This window comes from Capricornis sumatraensis, chromosome 5 (genome assembly GCF_032405125.1).
Source record: "Capricornis sumatraensis isolate serow.1 chromosome 5, serow.2, whole genome shotgun sequence".
Lineage (NCBI taxonomy): Eukaryota > Metazoa > Chordata > Mammalia > Artiodactyla > Bovidae > Capricornis > Capricornis sumatraensis.
Window position 1 is genome coordinate 121,092,397 of NC_091073.1, and position 23,083 is coordinate 121,115,479.

Genomic DNA, 23,083 nt, shown 5'->3' on the forward strand with positions numbered 1-23,083 from the left:
TACTTCATCATTGGGAATACCTGTTTTCCCAAAAATAATGGCATTAAGATTTGGAGCCCTTGTACAGCTAATGGTATTTATTGAAGAATTGACTGAAGGTATGTACCAGAAATCAATTTAAAGAGCATCAACTCTTTTTTTTTTCACATATGTTCACGCTCATTTTTAGAAGGAATCAATCTTCAACTTTAGGGAATCTATCCTTTTCTTGTACGATATGCTGAAAGGAAGTCACGGGAAGAAACTAAGGCAACTCTGTTAAATGAGAGACTTGAAACAGACCAAGAATTTGCAGTCAGAATGGTCATAACAAGCATCTGGTGTGAATGAGAAACACAAGGAATCCTGGAATTCTGGGATCTGGGGATTAGAGCCCACAGTGGCGGGTGGGGGTAGGGGGCGAGGGGCAGGGGAAGAGCTGCCTGGATTTACAGCTAAGGATCCTGCGCCCAGTAAGGGAGTGAGCTTGAGGACCCTGGGTGAGGACTCAGGCTGGTCCCTGGAGCCTCCATCCCAGACAAGAAAGGATGAGAGGACCACTCCATCTTTGTGCTGCCCCACCCCGCCACCCACACAAATGCTGCCCCACCTTCTCCAGAACACAAAGCTTGCCTTTTGAACACTTTTCATTTCTTTTCGGTGTAGTGACACCTTGTTCTTTAAAAGTAAGCATTTTAGTGGTGTTTAGAATGAAATGGATCCCGCCCTTTACAGAGACTGTTTGCGGAGGTGAGGGAGGCCTGGAATAGCTGTATGACGGTATAATTCCCAAAACGACAGGTTTATTGAATTCAATAGTATTCTGGCAAAGTAGGACCTGACCCAGAAAGAATGAATGTGCCTGCATTTCTTTGTGTTAAAAAACCATCTGTGATAGAATGAGTGCCCTTAGAAAAGCTGATTCAACTCACTTAAAAATACAGGAGCTGCAGAAATGGTTTTCTAATAATAATCGAGAGGAGAAAGTAATGGGACTGTTGCTGAGGGTAAGTACATGTTAGTGTCAGGATAGTGGCGATACTTCCTGTGAGGACATCGGTTTGCTGACAGCAGGTGCTGTCCATACAGCTATGTAAGACTAGGAAGGGCCTTCTCTTTCTCAGATCAATGCCTTGTGACAGACCGTGTATTGTAACTGAAGTTGTTTTAGTCAAGTAATAAAGCAACTTTGGAAAACACCTTAGGTAGAGAAAAAAGGAAGAACTTTTCTTGAACATCAGAAGCCGTATCCTGTATAATGAAATTTCTTCTTAACATGTCATTTATCCACTCACATCAGAAACATTTTTTGAGTGCCAAAGGTATACATACATTCTGATTAATACTGTTCATGATCAAGCCAGTTTATTCCTGGCTCAAAGCTGCATGTAAAGACTCCTATAAACAGACCTCAGATAAGTTCAGTTCAGTTCAGTTGCTCAGTCGTGTCTGACTCTTTGTGACCCCATGGACTTCAGCACGCCAGGCCTTCCTGTCCATTGCCAACTCCCAGAGCTTACTCAATCTATGTTCATTGAGTCGGTGATGCCATCCAACCATCTCATCCTCTGTCCTCCACTTCTCCTAACACCTTCAATCTTTCCCAGCATCAGGGTATTTTCAAATGAGTCAGTTTTTCCCATCAGGTGGCCAAAGTATTGGAGTTTCAGCTTCAGCATCAGTCCTTCCAATGAATATTCAGGACTGATTTCCTTTAGGATGGACTGGTTGGATCTCCTCACAGTCCAAGGGACTCTCAAGAGTCTTCTCCAGCACCACAGTGCAAAAGCATCACTTCTTCAGTGCTAAGCTTTCTTTATAGTCCAACTCTCACATCCGTACATGACCACAGGAAAAACCACAGCTTTCACTAGACGGACCTTAAGAGGAAAAGTCATTGGCAGCCTGCATCCTCATTTAGAACACAGAAGCTCCGGATTTAAGTTCCTTTGAGCCAGTTAAACTTCTTATTCTTCAGCGCCTCCGTCTGCAAGTTAAAGCCGATGGAACGATCCAGCCTTGAGATGGCTGTCTGTCCTGTGTGTTTTCATGAGCAAACGTGAAGAAAGGGGAGCACAGTGCTCTGAGGGTTGGGGCCAAGGGACCGCCTGCTCCCGGGAGGGTGCGTGGGCTGCAGAGAGCAGGAGCACAGGGCAGTGACTCTCATCTGATCTGCCCTCTTCCTTCTGCAATGATGGCTCACCAAGCAGTCTCTCCTTATTCGAAACTCGGAAGCTTGAGATTGTTTCAGTGATAAAGGTAAGCTGAGAGAGAGAACTGTGCTACCTGTGAGGCTACCTGTAATCTTTGCGTTTATCTTAAAACAACCCAGAACCAGTGGAGAAATGAACGTGAAGCAGTGAATGCCTGGGTCAGTTCAGACTATCAACCTGCAGTCTGACCCCTAACCTCATCCTCCTTCCCCAGCCTCACAGGCACGGTCACATAGGGTGGGTACCCCAGCCCACTGGCCTTAAGCATCGTCCTGGCTCTGTGGCTTCCGTGACGGGCTCTTTCCTGGGATGGATCAATGGACGGGAATGAGACTGAATGCGACTCACACTAGCCAATCCAGCAGAAGGGCTTTACGGATCATTGATGGTGATGCAGGCGAGAGCTTGCGCTGCGCTGGGCTCACCTGGAGGGGTCTCACTTGCCCCCCAGACAACTTCCTTTAACAAAAAGGAGGTCGTTTGTCCCTTCTCACACCTTCAAATGGTAGAAATCAGATCATGAAATATTTCAGAACTCCACAAATAGTTTGAGCTGTGAGCTCAAGGAGACATTTAGCATTCTGTGGTAATTCCATCCTGGTTTGCATGTAACTTGCATTCCTTGGGGTTTTTTATGTTGTTTTCTGATCGGTATTTTCAGATCCTTATTATTTGCTAGTGTGTCCTATTTGATGTGACGTGATAATTGACTTTAGGAAGGACTTACCAAAATATCTTGGCCAGGGGACTTCCCTGGTGGTTAAGACTTTTTGCCTTCCAATGCAGGGAGTGCAGGTTTGGTCCCTGGTTGGGAAGCTGAGATCCCACATGCCTTGCAACCCTCCCCCCAACCAACAAAAAACAACCAGAAAGCAGAAACAATGTAACAAATTCAGTAGAAACTTAAAAATTTAGTACACATCTGAAAAAAATCTTGGTTCACTTTCTGATTTTTTGAATACTTTTGAAGCATTCCTTTTAGATTTCTATGGGAAATGAAATCACAAGCACATTGTCTGGGAGCCGGGGACCTGTGCTGCTCAGCTGCAAAGCTCATCAGGGGCAGGTTCTGCAGCTGCAAAGCTCATCAGAGGCAGGTTCTGCCTGGTTGAGTTTTGTCTCTTCCACAGTGCTTGGCACTGTGACCTGCACACAGTAGGTGCTCCATAACTGTGTATTGTGTGAATGAACATAAAAGGTCTCAAAACAGGAGTAAGCCGTCGGTCTCCCGGAGCATCAGTGCGGTAAGGATGGGGGCAGTTCCTGACCCAGCTCCTCCCCATGCTGGCGTTGCTGTCTGCTCAGGAGCCGGAGGCCTTCAGGCAGCGGTCCAAGCTCCGTGCATCCTCTCCCACCTCCCAGGAGCGTTTTCTGGACCACATGAGAGGACAGACGTGGCAGACTGGGATGTGAGCGTCAGTCAACATGGCTCAGGATTGTGGGAGAGCCCCGGTGGATCAAGGATCCGGCAGGATGAGCCAGTGGCGGCTCTAAATAGAGATACCCAGGGTGACTAGGTCAGCAGTGGTGGATGGAGAATTAGCATCCTTGGCTTCCAGCCCCTTCCCTGTAGGAGTTGGGTCTAGGCTGTGTCCCGAAATGAGGCGGGTGCATTCCCTCCAATTTCTAAAACTAAAGTCTAAGCCAGCTTTCACGAGGATTCTGTGCACACAGCCCTCATTGTACTGAGTTTTGCAGATACTGTCTTTTTTCCACAAATTGAGGGTTTGTGGGCACCTACGTCAACCAGGTCTTCCGGTGCCATTTTTCCAACAACATTTGCCCACCGTGTGTCTCTGTCACGTTTTGGCAGTTCTCACTGTACCTCAGATTTTTCACTCTGTTTGTTTCGGGGAACTGTGATCCGTGATTTTTGATGTTGCTATTGTAATTCTTTGCAGGGCACCCTGGGGAGCACCTGTATAAGAAAGCAAATTTAATTGAAAATGTTGCATGTGTTCTGACTGCTCCCCACTCCCAGCCATTCCCCTGACTCTCCTTCTCAGTCTCTCTGTTCCCCGAGACTCAACAGTATTGAAATTGGGCCAGTTAATGGCCCTACAAGGTCCTCTAAGTATTCAAGTGAAAGGAAGAGTCACATGCCAGGCCTCTCACTTTAAATCAAAAGTCAGAAGTGGTGAAGCGTCGTGAGGGAGGCGCCTCAAAAGCCACAACCGGCCAAAAGCTAAGCCTCTGGCCATTTGCCCACGGTGTGAACGCAAAGGAAGAGTTCTTGAAGGAGGTGAAAACTGCTCCTCCAGCGACCACACGAGTGATAAGAAAGCGAAATAACCTCATTGCTGTCGTGGAGAAAGTTTTAATGTTCTGGACAGAAGATCTGAACAGCCACCACATTGCCTTAAGCCAAAGTCTAATCCAGGCAAACTCTAAAGTTCTCTGAAGCCTGAGACAGGTGAGGAAGCCGCAGGAGAAAAGTCTGAAGCTGGCAGAGGCTGGTCCGTGAAGTCTGCGCAAGGAAACCATCTCCCTAGCATCCAGTGCAGGGTGAAGCCAGCAAGTGCTGATGTAGGAACTGGGTCATCCAGAAGAGCTAGGTAAGATGATCAGTGAAGGTGGCTACAGTAAGCCACACAGTTTCAGTTTATTGGGTTGGCCAGAATCCCAGCAGATGGACCAGGTGAACTTTTTGGCCAGCCCGATAGATGAAACAGTCTTCTGTCGGAAGAAGACAGCATCAAAGACTTTCATAGCTAGAGACAAGTCAATACCTGGCCTCAAAGCTGCAAGGGACAGGCTGACTCTGGCATTGAGGGTTAATGCAACTGATGACTTTCACTTGAAGCCAGTGCTCATTTACTGTTCCAGAAGTCCTAGGGCCCTTAAGAATTAGGCTAAATCCACCCTGCCCTGTGCTCTATAAATAGAACAACACAGCCTGGATGATGGCTCATCCGTTTACCACATGGTCTACTGAATATTTTAAACCCACTGTTGAGACCTACTGCTCAGAAAAGAAGATGGCTTTCAAAATATTACTGCTCATTGACAAAGCACCTGGTCCCCAGAAACTCCGATAGAGATGTACAACAAGATTAACATTCTCATGCCTGCAAACACAACCATTCTGTAGCTCATGGATCAAAGAGTAATCCTGATTTTTAAGCCCATTAAGAAATATTTCCTTAGACTATAGCTGCCATAGGTAGTGATTCCTCTGATGATCTGGGCAAAGTCAATTGAAAACCTTTTGGAAGGGACTCACCATTCTAGATGTTAAGAACATTCGTGATTCATGGGAAAAGGTCAAAGCACCAGTGTTAACAGGAGATTGGGAGAAGTTGAGTCTAACCCTCATGGATAACTCTGAGGGGTTCAAGACTTCAGTGGAGGAAGTAACGGCAGAGGCAGAAACAGCGGGAAAACTAGAATTAAAAGTGGAGCCTGAGGATGCGCCTAAATGGCTCCAATCTCATGATATATTTGAGTGGATAAGGAGTTGCTCTTATGGATGAGCAAAGCAAGTGGTTTCTTGAGATGAAGTCTACTCCTATGAAGATGCTGTGAAGTTGGTTGACATAACAACAGAGAATTTAGTGCGTTCCTCCAACTTTCTGATGAAGCAGCAGCAGTAGGTTTGAGAGCACCGACTCCAGTTTTGAAAGACGTTCTACTGCGGGAAAAGCACTTTCAAACAGCGTTGCATGCTACAGAGAAATTGTTCCTGAAGGGAGAAGTCAATCAATGTGCAAACTTCATTGCTGTGTTATTTCAAGAAATTGCCACAGTCATCCCACTGATTCTCTTTCTCCAGTGCAAGTGCATTTAAAATGGGCTTAATAACATAAATTTCACTGGGGCTGAAATTCTTACAGAAACTCACCACCATCTCTCCAGTTCTTCTAAAACATCACAGTGCAAAAATTCTCCACAGGAAGCAGTTAGCCTCTGCTTGAGATTTCAGTATCTAAAGCGGAAGTAGTCTTTGCAGATTGTGTCATTCAAACTCTTCCTTTCTTCCGTGAGGAAACCAAGAGGGTCCACAAACAACTGTGACTTGACCTCCACTTCATGAGCTGTGGATCCAGCAGGCTGGTTCAGCACAAGCCTCCGTGTTACCTGCGGCACTCATCCTTTTACGCTCTCTGCACTTACAATACCATCGGTAAGCCAAGAGTGGTACAGTGGATACAGCTATTCATCGTATTACTTACATTGTTCCAGGTGTTTGGGAAGCAACTTAGCGATGCATCCAAGGTTAATAAAAATATTTTCGTCTTCTGACTCATTCCAGGGAATTTGTTATAAGTAAATTTTCTAAAACGTTTCTTGAAATAGTGAAAAGACGTGACACTTGAGAAATGAGATAAGTAAGCAAGTAAAACTAGGCTTCCCTCGTAGCTCAGTTGGTAAGTAAAAGTAAATTAAAGGGGCTTCCCTGGGTGGTCCAGCGGTTGAGATTCCACCTTGCAATGCAGGGGACGTGGGTTCCATCCCTGGCTGGGGAACTAAGATCCCACATACCTCGGAGAAACTAAGCCGGCAAGCCGCAACTGCTGAACCCACACGCCACAGCTAGAGAGGCCTCATGCCGTGGCTAAGACCCAGCTGAGACCCAAGGCAGCCTAACTGACTAATTAAACATGATGTTGCTGTTAAAATAATAGTTATGAAGGCTACAGAGTTAAATAATGCAAAAATGTTTATGATGTTTTACTAAATAAACACAGAAGAATGCAATATAATACACTTCAGTTAACACCTGTCAGCATCATCTGTGTACCCTGAGAAGGCTGGGAAGTCAACACCGAGTTCTGACAGTAGCTCGTCTCACTGGGTGGTGAAATTTTGTACATTATTTTGCGGTGTGATGATTTCCGTAATTGTTGTTTCAATGCCATTTACTCAGTAATTTTAATCAGATTTTTAAAAATTCAACCTCACATTCCAAAGACATTAGATTTCTTCCATTGATGAATATGTAAGAGCTATAGATGGTTCCTAGAAACACTTGGAAGAGGAAAACAAGCAAATAGAAATATATATATATCCTGTTGTTACGCTTATGTTAGACTTTCTCAACTTTTTATGTCTTTACTTGTTTAATTACTGATCTACTTGTTTTAATTACTTATTTAAATTGCTGGATTAGCATTTAAATGAAAAGCCTTTTTGTTTCTTTAATTTCTTTCTCTCTTTGATTTTATATCATCATGAGACAGTAGAATTTGAATTTTTATCTCACTCTCTAAAAATGAATGAATTCTAACTCCCCACAGGGAGGGACATAATTACAAGTGTTCTTAGAGCCGTTCCAGACTCCAGGAGAGAAATGGCCAAGGAAATCCAGAAGGTTCTTCCTTGCACTGATGCCACCAGACCCCCAGCTAGGCTGCGTCTGTGGTGGGGCCGGCCATGCCCAGCAAGCATTTCTGCCCCAAGCTGACTAAACTGGGCCCCAAGTCAGAGCCGTGATGGAGGAACAGCCTTGTTTTGTCCATAATTCAGACGGTCAGTACTGGCACTGACATGCCCAGGGAAAGGTTTTGTTTGGCCCACGGAGCAGCTTTGTACAAACTCAGTGTCCACATTTCTGGCTTTGCTCTAAAAACAGGAAGATCTGGCAGCAGCAAGACATACTATTCTCACAGATAACAGATCTGGCTGGTGGGGCCGGGGCAGCTGGCCCGTCCCCAGAGTGACCACAAGCCCTGGCTTCTGACCAGACCGGCCTCAGGGTGTCAAAACTTTTAGTCTACAGACGAAAGGGCGGCCTGAAAAGTCAGCATGTTTTGCAAGAATACTGTAGGTGGCTGTGGTCCACAACGCCTCTGTGTATTCTGTATTTCTTCCCATGTCTACATGGTCCAGCACATCCGCTCTGTCCTTCTGTGTTTTTCCTTTTTCCTTTGGGGTCTCAGATGCCCCCTTCCTTTACATTCCTGATAGTTGCTTTTACTGTTTCTCCCTCTCTTCCTTCCCTTCCTTTGTCCACCTCTCATATCACAAGATAGAACAAGAGACGAAAGTGTTTTTTACTTATTTTAATTCTCATTTTCATTCTGTTTTTAACTTTCTAGATTGTACATGATTGTATATATTTAACTTTATAAATTGTATAATTTAACTTTTTAAACTATTTTCCAATGTTTATTTTCTTTGTTTCTATTTAAAATTTTTTATTGAAATGTAGTTGATTTACAATGTTGTCAGTTTCTGCTGTACCTCAAAGCGATTCAGTTATATACGTACATGTATACACATATACATACATGTACACACATATATACATCCATACATGTATGCATGCATACATGTGTACATACATACGCGTATACACATACGTACATATATACATACACACATATATACATACATATATACACACATAAACATATATACATACATACATATATACATGCATGCATGCACACATATACACACATACATATATACATGCATGCATGCATACATACATGTATACACATACATACATACATATATACATACATACACGCATACATATATACATACACATACACACATACACACATACATACACACATACATATATACACACATACACACATACATAGATATATACACACATACATATATACATACATGCATGCATGCATATATACACACATACATATATACATGCATGCATGCATATATACACACATACATATATACATATATACATACATGCATGCATACATATATACACACATACAGATAGACGTATATACATACACACACATACACACATACACACATACATACACATACATACATACACACACATACATATATACATATACACACATACATACATATATACATACACACATAGATATATACACACATACATATATACATACATGCATGCATATATACACACATACATATATATACATACATGCATGCATACATACATATATACACACACACACATACATACATACAGATAGACATACATACATATATACATACATACACACATACATACACACATACACACATACACACATACATACACATACATACACACATACATATATACACACATACATACATATACACACATATATACATATATACACATATACATACATATATACACGCATACATACATACATACATATATATGTATATATAGGCTTCCCTGGCGGCTCAGATGGTAAAGAATCTGCCTGCAATGCAGGAGACCCAGATTCAGTCTCTAGGTCAGGAAGATCCCCTAGACAAAGGAATGGCAACCCCCTCCCTTGCCTGGGAAATCCTATGAACAGAGGAGCCTAGTGGGCTACAGTCCGTGGGGGTCACAAAGTCAGACACAGCTGAGCAACCAACACTTTCACTTTCATATGTACACACATGCCTCTGTCTCCGTGTGTGCTCAGTCGTGTCCAGCTCTGCGGCCCCAGGGAATGTATGTGTGTGTGTATGTGTGTGTGTATATGTATGTGTATATATATATGTATATATATATCCCAAACTCCCAATCCTTCCCTCTCCTGCTTTTAATTTCAACGTAGGTGAGTAGAATATGTTTTGTCAATACTTGTGTTTTTAAAAGACCTGAAAAGACATCTGGCCGCAGCTCCGTCTTTCTGCCCAGACCCGTTCCTCTGCAGGGGAGGCTAGGCTGATGCCGCTCTGCGCTCACAGCTGCACGGCATCATTTGACCTTAAGGAGGAGTCTTCTCTGAGCGAGACCCTGGGCTGCACGAGGAGGTGGGTGGCAGGATACCGGATTTATAAAAAACAGTGTCTACTTCTGGGACACTTTCAGCCCAGGTATAAAAGAAGTCAACATCTGGAGGAAATGTGTTCCAAGTTGAGGTCCCGTGTGGGATGGGAATAAGGAAGGAAGGAGGAAATGGTGTTGGCCCTGACAATAGATGAGGTCTTGAAGAGGGAGCGTTCAGCCACCCCTGGAAGGCGACTGTGGTCTGCAGACCAGTGGGAAGTGGCATCCTCACAGCGTGAATAGATGGAGTCAGAGGGTTCTGGGCAGACCGTGACAAGAAGTCATGACCTGGTGAGCTTGTCCAGGAGGGGCCTGGGAGGCTGTGGCTTAAAAGTCCTGGAAAAGAGCAAGTCGCATGTTGTGGGTCCTCTTTACTCTGTCGGAGATTGGAATGGATGGGATTTTCAAGGACAAGTGTGTGTTTTAGGAAAGTAAGTCTAGACTCCAGTATGAGAGGGTATTTGGAGAAGAGAAAGATTCTAGGTCAAGAGCCCCCAGGGGCTGCTTCAGGACCAGATGAAGAGAGATGACGCCCTGAATGGAGGGAGAACAGCAGAAATGGGATGGGATGGGTTTACGTCATGTTGTGGAGGGAGAACTGGGAAGACTTGGAGACGCTGTGTGTGCAGGCAGCTGAGAGCTGAAGCAGAGGTCTGGGTAGTCCGGGGGATATGAGCCTTGTTGGTGGAAGAGTGGGCCATCTCAGGGAAGTCGGAGATCTCGGTCAGGAGACATCAGGCCAGGTGGGCAGACGGCCAGGGAAACTTTGAGGAAGAGGATGTGCGAGGTTTACACAGGATAAATCAACTGATGATTGATCTCTGAGCGCTCGCAGTGCGACAAGAAGTAAAACACAGTATATTATCTTATTTAACTGAAATGCTTAGGAATCTTGTGAGTGGGAACATTTACTACTTATTTTATCGATAAGAAAGCTGAAGTTTATGAAGGTTAAAATAATTTTTTCTGAGTAACATAGCTGTTAACTGGGACTCCCGAGAGCTGAACTCAGCTTTGCCTAATTCCAAACAAAGTTATTTTTAAATTGCATAAGGGATGCAGCCGCAGCGTTTGCACCCACAAATCCGGGGGGATCCGGGGGGATGGAGGCCATCACCTCGAGACTGAGAAGGGTGCCCAGCTTCAGATGCATTTTCATACCTGTGGTCCCCTGTGGCATGTCACAGGATTGCTCCTGGAGGCCACCTCGTATTGACTGAAATAAAGATTACAGATGCAAAGTGGTGCATCAGCTTAGCGTAATGCAAAATTCGATGATGCATCAAAGTGCACAGAATGGTCCGTTTTCAAGGTTAGAGGGAAGTCGGCTTGGGAAGCCACCGGGAGACTTTCTTGGCGGTTGAGCGTTATCGTCCCTGCGGCCTGTTCTCCAGCGACTGCGGGTCTTCTCTCTCACAGGCAGTGCCGGGAGCAGCACCGGGGCTGTCTGATCCCGCTTAAAATGATTTCTTAGGGAAGGAGGGGCCCAGGTATGGGCTGTACTGCCTGGTCCGGGAGCCCCCTTCTTCCTCACTGACTAGGGAGGGCGCGATCGCAGTCGTCCGTGTGTTGTTTGGTCGTGCTTCTGTGGGCTCCACAGGGTTCTCCGTCTGTGTGTTCAGCCCCTCAGTCGTGTCTGACGGCGTCCTCTTGGAGCTCATTGAACCTGGTGACTGTTTGGCTTTTGTTTCACCATTACTAATCTATTTCACTTGTGTATTCTTTTTTTCCTTTTATGAGGAGATTGTTTTCACAAAAGAGCCTGCGGATATATTGATGCTTTCTGCTCTTCCTTTCCCTTCTATTACTCAGTAATTTGGAGCAGCCTACATTTTATTTCTTTCTCTCCCGCATGGCCCCCTCTCCTTCTGTGCACTCACAATCACACACGTGTGTATCTAGTCCAAGAAAACAGGGCAGAACCGTTCAGATGGGCGTCTCACCAGAAGCATGCCCCCCCCCTCAGAATCGATGAAGACCAGTATTGTTGAAAGTTAGAATAGTGTTATTAAAACATTGTATCATTGACAGCTAAATAGCCCCAAATAATGCAAAGTGTGAAAGGTTAATAGGGTAGCAGAGATGTGCCTGCAAACGGGTCTCTCTGCTCGGGCTGAGCGTCCTTGCAAGCGAGGCGTTCTGCCAAAGAGTCTGGACACACCCTAGAGTTTAATGGTCCCTTGCAAACGAGGGAGCATTCCCTTCTTGAGATAAGAAGGAAATGAGGGCTTTGGGCAGACTCTGCAGTAGACAGGGTTTCGCTCCCCTTTGCTACATGATAACATGTATGCACCTGCGCTGTGCTGGAAAGGCTTATTCATGCAGTCTGGAATTCTGCCCAGGGGGCTTTTATAATAAACAGCAATTAGTTTTTTGCCCAGTTCTGTTCCTCCGGCCGGAATGTGTGTCTGTCTTTTATGTGTGTCTTGTTTTATGTTATTTCACTCGTAATCTCCAACAAAGTGTAAACTATATACTGATCTCACTAGTGAGCATAAACGCAAAAATTATAAGTAAAATATCGGCAAGTAGAGTTCAGTCATGTATGAGAATAGTAGTGTTCTCTGAACAGCAAGGTGTGATCATTGCAACAGCATTTGGGTTCAGGAAATCAATCAACAAAATTCACTGCAACTGCACATTAACAGGAAAATACTTGTAACTATGTCACAAGATGCTGAAAGGGCATCTGATAAAATTTATCAACCACTCCTGACAAAAATTCCAGGTAAGATAACAGTAAAAGCTGCTTTAATAGCATAAAGACTATTTATCATGGACCAAGGAGCAAAGAAAATCATTCTAAATGGCAAACAGTAAAACCATTTCAATTACAGTCAGGAAGGAATACTCAACATCACGATTAATATTTAATATGTTCTTGAATGGTGGGAAATGCAGTATACAAGCAAACTGCATGCTGAGTACAGGAAAATATATCTCTTTTCTGATCATATAATTCTACTTTAGAAAACCCAAAAGACATTAGTTTCTTAAAAACTACTGTAATTAGTAAGAAAATTTATTAAGATAGCTTTAGTATATAAATATAATAAATCAAAACCTTCTCTATTCCTTAACATGAATATCTAGAAATAGAAATGGAGAAAATATTCCATTCACAGCACACAAACTGTACAAAGACCTAGGATAAATCTAAGAAAAGTACTGGGAGTTAGAATAAAGCAAACTATAAAATCTAATTGAAAATTTGAAAAAAATAAAAGGATACGGTGTAATCTTGAAAGTATTAAAAAGCAGAGACATTACTTTGCTGACAAACATCTGTAGTCAAAGCTGTGGTTTTTCCAGTAGTCATGTGTGGATTGAGATTTGGACCATAAAGAAAGCTGAATGCCAAAGTATTGATGCTTTTGAACTGTTGTATGGAAGAAGACTCTTGGAAGTCCATTGGGCTTCAAGGAGATCAAACCAGTCCATCCTAAAGGAAATCAACTCTGAATTTTCATCGGAAGGCCTGATGCTGAAACTGAAGCTACAATACTTTGGTCACCTGATCCGAAGAGCTGACTCATTAGAAAAGATCGGGATGCTGGGAAAGATTGAAGGCAGGAGGAGAAGGGGTCGACAGAGGATGAGATGGTTGATCTCATCTTTCATATGCTTTCCGTGGACATGAATTTCAGTAAGCTCCAGGAGATGGTAAAGGACAGGGAAGCCTGGCGTGCTGCAATCCATGGGGTTGCAAAGAGTCAGACACGACTGAGCAACTGAACAATAACAACAACAATGTAATCTTAGGTGAGAATACAGTATTTAAATGTTAATTCTCTTTAAATTGATATAAAATTTTAACAGAATCCTAATTAGAACTTTGAAACAATTAATGCTGAACATTTGATAAAATATTTTAGTCAACATACATAGTATAGTCAAAGTTATGGTTTTTCCAGTAGTCATGTATGGATATGAGAGTTGGACCATAAAGAAAGCTGAGAGCCAAAGAATTGATGCTTTTGAACTGTGGCATTGGAGAAGACTCTTAGAAAGTCCCTTGGACTGGAAGAAGATCAAACCAGTCAATCCTAAAGGAGATCAGTACTGGGTGTTCATTGGAAGGACTGATGTTGAAGCTGAAACTCCAATACTTTGGCCACTTGATGCAAAGAACTGACTCATTAAGACCCTGATGCTGGGAAAGATTGAGGGCAGGAGGAGAAGGGGACGACAGAGGATGAGATGGTTGGAGAGTCTAACACAACTGAGTGACTGAACTGACTAAAATCTTGCATACTATTCTACTGTGCGGATTTATCTTCACTCACTCAGTCCTCACCAAGGGTATTTAAAGCAGATTCCTATTATTCATGGCAGCTACGTTTCAGAAAGTCTCCACAAACACTGTTCCTAGGGGATAAACGGGTAGGTTCCCGAGAGTCTTGGTCACAGTACCTATCACTAATTCAGGTGAAACCAACTGCCTTAGAGTCATTTCCTTCCTTTATTGTTGCATGAGAAAACAGAGATGAGAATTGTTCAGGGTGATGTGATTTTTAGACCACCTGACCTGCCTCTTGAGAAATCTATATGCGGGTCAGGAAGCAACAGTCAGAACTGGACATGGAACAACAGACTGGTTCCAAATAGGCATAGGAGTACGTCAAGGCTGTATATTGTCACTCTGCTTATTTAACTTATATCGAGAGTACATCATGAGAAACGCTGGTGTGGATGAAGCACAAGCTGGAATCAAGACTGCCGGGAGAAATGTCAATAACCTCAGATATGCAGATGACACCACGCTTATGGCAGAAAGTGAAGAACTAAAGAGCCTCCTGATGAAAGTGAAAGAGGAGAGTGAAAAGTTGGCTTAAAGCTCAACATTCACAAAACTAAGATCATGGCATCCAGTCCCATCACTTCATGGCAAATAGATGGGGGAATAGTGTCAGACTTTATTTTGGGGGGCTCCAAAATCACTGCAGATGGTGATTGCAGCCATGAAATTAAAAGACGCTTACTCCTTGGAAGGAAAGTTACGACCAACCTAGACAGCATATTAAAAAGCAGAGACATTACTTTGTCAACAAACGTCCATCTAGGCAAGGGTATGGTTTTTCCAGTAGTCATATATGGATGTGAGAATTGGATTATAAAGAAAGCTGAGCGCCAAAGAATTGATGTTTTTGAACTGTTGGAGAAGACACTTGCAAGTCCCTTGGGCTGCAAGGAGATCCAACCAGTCCATCCTAAAGGAGATCAGTCCTGGGTGTTCATTGGAAGGACTGATGCTGAAGCTGAAACTCCATATTTTGGCCACCTGATGCGAAGAGCTAACTCTTTTGAAAAGACCCTGATGTTGGTAAAGATTCAAAGCAGGAGGAGAAGGGGACAGCAGAGGATGAGATGGCTGGATGGCATCACCGACTTGATGGACATGGGTTTGAGTAAGCTCTGGGAGTTGGTGATGGGCAGGGAGGCCTGGCGTGCTGCAGTTCATGGGGTCGCAAAGAGTCGGACACGACTGAGCGACTGAACTGAGCGACTGAAACGTCTAATGTTTACATGTGGTCGTAGGATCATTTGTAGAGTGGCGCGTGCCAGGCTGACAACATCGGGCGCTCTTCCTGGGTGTGAGGGTCTGTACAGCAGTGCAAGTGCCTCAGAGAAGACAGACAAGTTGAAGGGAAACACAGCATTTTTGATTATTTCATTTATGGAAAATCACCTGTGTGCTATGAAGAAATTTGAAAGAAAACATGATAATGAGTCTTCTGTCCACTGACCTGTGAATTAGAGTCCACGGAGGTGCAAAGGCAGGTTTGCCAAATCAGGTGTGGAATGCAATTCTATTTTAGGAACAAATCTGCTGAATATAAGCTTCTAAGTGTAACAGTGAGCAGAGGAATGTATGCCTAAAGACGTGTGTCAGTTGCGCGGTCGCGTCCGACTCTTTGTGACCCCGTGGACTGTAGCCCGCCAGGCTCCTCTGTCTGTGGGATTCTCCAGGCAAGGATACTGGAGTGGGTTGCCATTCCCTTTTCCAGGGGAGCTTCCCAACCTGAGTCCCTTGCATTTTAGGCGTAAACCGTCTGAGCTACTAGGGAAGCCCATGCTTAAAGATACAGAGAGGTTGGGAATCTTGTGGGAAAAGAATTGTTTTTATGCTTATTTACATCAACTTGTTTCAATAGATACAATATGTTTTGTTGAAATTTGAAAAACAACAAATAAGGTGTAAAAGAACATTATGTAACTGAACATTATTCCATTAGCCAAAAAAAGGACATAGCCATATTTAACAGACTTTAACAAATTTGCTGCAAAGGAATTTTATTAATAAATTTTGAAGATGGCACCATCAGGCACAGTCTCAGTGCAAGATTTTGAGTTATGTTATATGTAATGTTTTAAAATTCTTTGTTTTTTTTTTTCTTTTAGGAATCATTAAGAGCCATCAGATATGAAATATCTCCAGATAGAGAATACGCTCTTTTTTCATATAATGTGGAACCAGTGAGTACTCGTCTCTCCTATTTATAGAAATGTGTTTCTTTATCCTAATACCGTATTAAGTATTTTTCCTTGAATCTCTATTCTTACTGATCTTTGAATCCTGTAATAGTTAATGGATTCTGAGATAGTCTCCTTTTATGCCACACTGCCACCTAGGAGAGAGGAAAGGTATGAAAATCTTTTTAACAGAGGAAAAAAAACCCAACAAAACACTCCTTTAAAGGCCTATTTCATAGGATTTCATTGGTAACAAAAAGTTGTCCTTTTATAGATTAATTTACCCTTTTGTAAATTATTTTTCTTGCCATTTTCTCAATCACACCATACATTTTATCCTAAGAACAGAAAATGACTCTCAGGTTCCCCCTAAATTAAAATCAAGGGTTAATCATCTCCTGGCGTCACAGTGTTCTAGAGAAGACTTGAACTGTCACTGTCTTTATATAAACCCTTGTTTTTAGCACTTCCTGAATGAATCTCCCACAAAATTTCACCAGAATTCTTTATAAAATCTCATCCTGGTCTTTGGTAGCAGTCTAAAACTGGGTCTCTCTCCTTTTTACTGCACTGATATACTGGGATTCATTTTGGCTCTTTAAATTGAGCGAGAGGGCGCAATGTATTTAAGTGAAACAGATGTTTGGCTTGCAAGAGATTAGCAGCTTTAGAAACATGCATCAGTGGAACTTTTTTCTCTGGCAAATAAAATGTAGAATTCCACTGCTTTCTAGCTCTTTTGAGACTATTCTAATTGGAGTTTCGTGAAGCTTCTGTGAGATGTAATGGTACTTGCATCATCATTCATGTCTGAGTAGCTCCTTGGTGAGTCTGAGAGAATCTTCCCCCGGCATGAGCTGGGCAAGCTCGTTGAGTTACACGCCAGTGAGGAAGCTGGGGTTTGCATGGAGAAGCAACTCCGATTCTAGACATCTTAGAATTTCTTTTCAAAGTAACTTGACAGCTGGGTTATTATTTCTTGACAACTGGATTTCAGTCTCAATTAAAACTGCAATTGGAGATTTGTTCCTCCAAAAGGAGATCTTTTTTAAATTCTCCATCTTCAGTTTTCCATTTACTAGTTTTGAAAATGTCCATTATGTAAAAGTTTTCATTTTCTCCATCTGAATCCTTTGGAACAATTAGTCATCTTCAGCCATTTGATTAGGGAAGTCAGTGAACTTGACATACTAGCTTTGGGACTCCACGCATCCTACACCGAACCCTGCATACCTCTGAGCGTGATGGTCACAGCTGATAGTATTCCAGCCTCTTTCACCACCCTTGGAAGCTGCCAAAAACGTAACCTCCATCCTTGAATAAGAGAAGAATCCCAGCAGATCTTTGAAGGACTTTTGTAGGAATAGGGAAATGAACGCTGAGTTGCTCCGACGAGACAAAACCAACACACAAGTGAGAAAAGCATTGAAAGACAGGTTTCAGGTCATCTTCCTGGACAGTCTTTTCATAATAGGAGGAGCTCAATAGTGGGATGAGTTGCCATGTTTGGTAATGAGCATCCGGCTCCTTGAAAGCAAAGTTTGTATTTGTTCTTCAGAATCTTTCCGAGGAGCTTCTCCTACCTGCTCACTTAGGGTGCCTGGGACCCTGTGGTTCTGTCCATCATGGAGCTCTCCACCATCCCCCTCCTTCCTCCCAGTGCTCCTCGGGGACAGTGCCTACGGATCACATTGCAGCTGATGCCATTTGGGGAGAGGATATTTTGCTAAACGTGAGTCTCTATCATGTAGAACACAGGCTGTAAATAGACACCTTGAACTAATGCTTTCTCCCTGCACGGCATCCGTTGGCCTTTGGAGTAGACGTGTGTTCAGTTTGATTTCTCAATTGAGGGAAAATGTAAAAAAAAGAAAAAAAATTGTACTGATTTAGCTATATTTTCAACTGTAAAAATGATCAAATATCAAAAATGTGTGCTATATTTTTAAAAATCTATAGAACTGGGTATTTTTAACCTGAATCAAAGAAGTAACCCTTGATGGTTTCTGAGAGCTGAGCCGTTACTGAGCATGTGACTGTCCAAGCAACCTGCCTGAACTGTGTATTTCTTCCTCTCGGTCATTCAGACTAGTTGCAGTGTTGCGTCAGTTCCCAGTTGTTTGACGTCAGCTGGTTTCATTTGCCCGTTTTTAATGTTGTCAGCTGTTCATAGAGCAGGAGGCCCTTTGTCCTGTCCGTCCCCTCGAGATGTGGCCCAGAACCACGTGTGTATTTTTGGTGCTGAACAGATATGTCTGTGCCATTATCTTCTCTCTGAACTCCTTAGCTCTGGAGAGAGATTCAAAGTGACTTTTTTTTAAATCCTTGAAATTCTATGAAATACACAAAAAGGAAAAAAAAATTATGTCATGAAAGAAAGAGACCCCTATTTGTGAAACATTTTAGTAACATTCCACATTTATTCTGGAAATGGGGGGCATCTTGCTAATTAGCATATCTTTTTTACTACTAAACTCTTTTAATATTATTAAACTTATAGCTTAACTAACAGCCTTGAACATCCACAAATTAGCTAATTTTTAACTGTGTCAACCATACGCTTTTTAAATGGTCTCAAAATTACCCTTTTAAAAAAATATAAAGTTAGCAATTAGATTTGAGAAATAAACCCAAGCACAGTTTTCCAATTTTTCCAGGCCTTAGATGCCTATAGATCCATAAATGTCTCTAGAATTGAAAAGTAATAAACAATGTTATGTTTTTATTAATGTGTGCCAGTCCTGCCGTTTGCAGAATATGTTTATTTACACCCTCTCAGTTCAGTTCAGTTCAGTCGCTCAGTCGTGTCCGACTCCCTGCAGCCCCATGAACCACAGCACGCCAGGCCTCCCTGTCCATCACCAACTCCCGGAGTTCCCCCAAACTCATGTCCATCGAGTCGGTGATGCCATCCAGCCATCGCATCCTCGGTCGTCCCCTTCTCCTCCTGCCCTCAATCCCTCCCAGCATCAGAGTCTTTTCCAATGAGTCAGCTGTTCGCATGAGGTGGCCAGAGTATTGGAGTTTCAGCTTCAACATCAGTCCCTCCAAGGGAGGGACTGGTCTCCCTTAGGATGGACTGGTTGGATCTCCTTGCAGTCCAAGGGACTCTCAAGAGTCTTCTCCAACACCACAGTTCAAAAGCATCAATTCTTTGGCGCTCAGCCTTCTTCACAGTCCAACCCTCACATCCACACATGACCACAGGAAAAACCATAGCCTTGACTAGACGGGCCTTTGTTTACACCCTCTCACTTCTGCTCAAAAGACCACTCCTGCCCACAAAGAGCCAGTATTTCTGTTATTTTCTGTTTTACTTGTAGAACTTCATAACATTTCTCAGTGTATTGCTTCTAAAGGGTTCTCTTGAAACTAAGCTAGACATTGGGGGATAGTAATTTTTTATTTTAATTAGAAAGCTATTTTAACTATAGTAACTAAACTATACTTAGAGGGGTAAATTTCCGTAAAGTTATCTAATTAGAGTAACCATGTTCCTTCATATTGAAGTATATTTGGCAAATGTGAGAAGTTTCTAAAACTCTTAGGGGAGGAGGGGAAAAATTTTAAACCTTGATATCTTAGATCATTTAAAAATATTAATACATTTTGTGACTTTCAAAGAGGAAAGAGAAATTTTATCTGGAAAATATTCTTTCTTAGCAATTATTTTCTGAAAGGGCCAGTGAATATTTGTGGAAGTTCTGGCTGCAGTGTTTAAAGGAGATGCTGGGCTGTGCTGAGTCACTCAGTCGTGTCTGTCTCTGTGTGACCCCACAGACTGTAGCCCTCCAGGCTCCCCTGTCCATGGGATTCTCCAGGCAAGAATACTGGAGCGGGTTGCCATGCCCTCCTCCAGGGGATCTTCCCCACCCCCAGGGACTGAACCCCACTTCTCTTATGCATAGGACGCACCTGCTGAAGGGATATAATGAGCTCCTTCCTTCCTTAAGTGGCTTCCCAGTCAGATGGGCCAAGAGGTGTGATGATAGCCTCCATAGAGGGCTGTGATTGGGCAGGAAAATGAGTTCTCATCGGTCCTCTGCAAGCGACTTTCTGATGACCTCTGGTGGCCCAGACCTCTGTGGTTCTCCTGCCGGAGAAGTGGAGATGCTGTCCTGTCCATTACTGACTTAGGGATGTTGTGAAACCAGCATGGAGGATCACTTAGCTGTCTGGGTTACTGAGTAATTTAAATTCATGATATAAGAAGATGCCTAATCCAGATCTCGAAAATCGTGGGTTCTATCTATATAACTTCTTGCTATGATTTTTTGTTTTTATTATGATACTTTCAAGATTGGTGGTATAAAGATACTACATAAATCCAGGGAAGTGCAGTATTGCTACCATTCTGTTAGGCACCCAAGTGAAAGCTTACTCTTTTTTTTTTTAAGTACTAACTACTTCTGGAATCTCAAATTCAGCAATAAAATTAAAATACAGCAGGAAATTATTGGGCCATTAAATGCGGATATATGTCTCTTGCTGTACTGGTATACATCTTAAAGAGCTTTTTAAAGTTTTGTGCTAGAAAAGGAGTGTACAAAGAACTACTGTGATGTTCTTTCTGTCTTTTAAGGATTGTGTATTAGCAGTTAAAGATGATGCCACTTAGTTGGGGAAGTTACTCAAATCCTTTGTTATTCTAAATACAGATGGTGGTTTGTGCAGGTAGCATGCTTCCATCCAGACCCTGGTGTCATCACTGTCACGTTTTTTAAAAATTTATTTTATTAAACTAGAGTTGATTTATAATGTTGTGTTAATTTCTGCTGCACAGTGAAGTCTTTAGGTGAGATATATATGTGTGTTAGGTGAGATATATATTTATATTTAAGTGAGATATATAAATATGATATATATTATATATGTGTGTGTGTGTGATATATATAGGAAATGGCAACCCACTCCAGTATTCTGGCCTGGAAAATCCCATGGAGAGAGGAACCTGGCAGGCTGCAGTCCATAGGGTTGCAAGAGTTGGACACGACTGAGTGAATAAGCACACACATGTGTGTGTATGTGTGTATGTGTATGTATACACACATATGTGTGTATATGTGTATATGTATACACACATATGTGTGTATATGTGTATATGTATACACATATGTGTGTGTGTATTCTTTCTCCTGTTCTTCTCCATTATGGTTTATCACAGGTTACTGAGAAGCACGTGTGTGTGTGTATGTGTATATGTATATGTATACACATGTGTGTATATGTATACACGTGTGTGTGTGTATTCTTTCTCCTGTTCTTCTCCATTATGGTTTATCACAGGTTACTGAGAAGCACACACACGTGTGTGTATGTGTGTGTGTATATGTATACACGTGTGTATGTGTGTATGTATGCACATGTGTATATGTATACACACATGTGTGTATATGTATGTGTATACACGTGTGTATGTATACACATGTGTGTATGTATACACGTGTGTATATATGTACACGTATGTGTATACATGCATGTGTATGTGTGTACATGTGTACACGTGTGTATGCACATGTGTGTATATGTATACACATGTATATATGTGTATACACGCATACGTGTGTATATGTATGCACATATGTGTATGTGTGTATGTATACATGCATATGCGTGTATGTGTGTGTATACACGTGTATATGTATACACGTGTGTGTATATGTGCATATGTGTATATGTGTATGCACATGTGTGTATATGTATACACGCATATGTGTGTATATGTGTATATGTATACACGTGTGTGTATATGTATACACACATATGTGTGTATGTGTATATGTATACATGCGTGTGTATATGTATACATGCGTGTATATGTGTATATGTATACACGTGTATACACGTGTGTGCATGTATATGTATACACGTGTGTGCACGTGTGTATGTATGCATGTGTGTGTGTGTGTGTGTCTTCTTTCTCCTATCCTTCTCCATTATGGTTTATCACAGGTTATGAGCACAGTTCCTGTATGAATTAGGGCCCTGTTTGCGCATCCCGTCTATCACAGTCTACCCCTGCTGAGCCCACACCCCCACTGCCCCCTGCCCGCCCCTCGCCCGCTCTGCCCAGCTCTGCGTCCCCCAGCGTCCCCGGCCAGCCCTGCCTGTGCTCCGCGGCGCAGAGGGTCTGGAGGCCCACATGTGTCTTGATCGGCCTTGGGCGCCTTTGCTTCCTACAGAGGCAGAACATGGCGGTCTCCTTGCCCTTTTTAGCTGTCTAGCACTTAAAGCTTTGAGCCAAGTCACAGACCGACTCTCTGCTCTTCTCAAAGGCGGACGAGGGCAGATGCTGGCGACACAGGAGTGTGTGGTCCCTTGGCTTCCAGCATCTCCCCTCTCAGTGGTGGGGAGAGGGGCGCTCAGCCCCAAGGTTCTTGATTCCCACCTCCTCTGCCGACAGGCATCCTGCTCAGACCTGAGATAAGGTGGTTTCATGCTGAGCTTCCTGCAGGAATTTGAAGCCATCTTCAGACCTAATAAATTGCTACCTGTTTCCTGCCCTTGTGGTAAGTTTATGCAGCCCATTTTGCCATCTAAGGGACCATGACCTTTATAATTCATGTGAAATCTGAAAAACAGCCAAACATGTGTAGGTCTGGTTGAACCTGTCTGGTTTAAGGTGAACCTCAACAGAATTCTGGAATCTCTAGTACCTATGTCTATGAGAGTTAATTTTTTAAATTTATTTTTACTTGAAGGA

The 23,083-nt window shown here is 42.8% G+C and overlaps 1 protein-coding gene across 3 annotated transcripts in view; it reads left to right on the forward strand.

The window, feature by feature from the left end:
* DPP6 (dipeptidyl peptidase like 6) overlaps nt 1-23,083 on the forward strand; it is a 799,813-nt gene that overhangs the window by 513,907 nt on the left and 262,823 nt on the right. For all 3 annotated transcript variants that reach the window (XM_068972565.1, XM_068972566.1, XM_068972567.1), the window contains exon 5: nt 16,309-16,383. In XM_068972565.1, the coding sequence (XP_068828666.1) occupies nt 16,309-16,383 (75 nt within the window). The remainder of the gene's footprint in view (nt 1-16,308; nt 16,384-23,083) is intronic.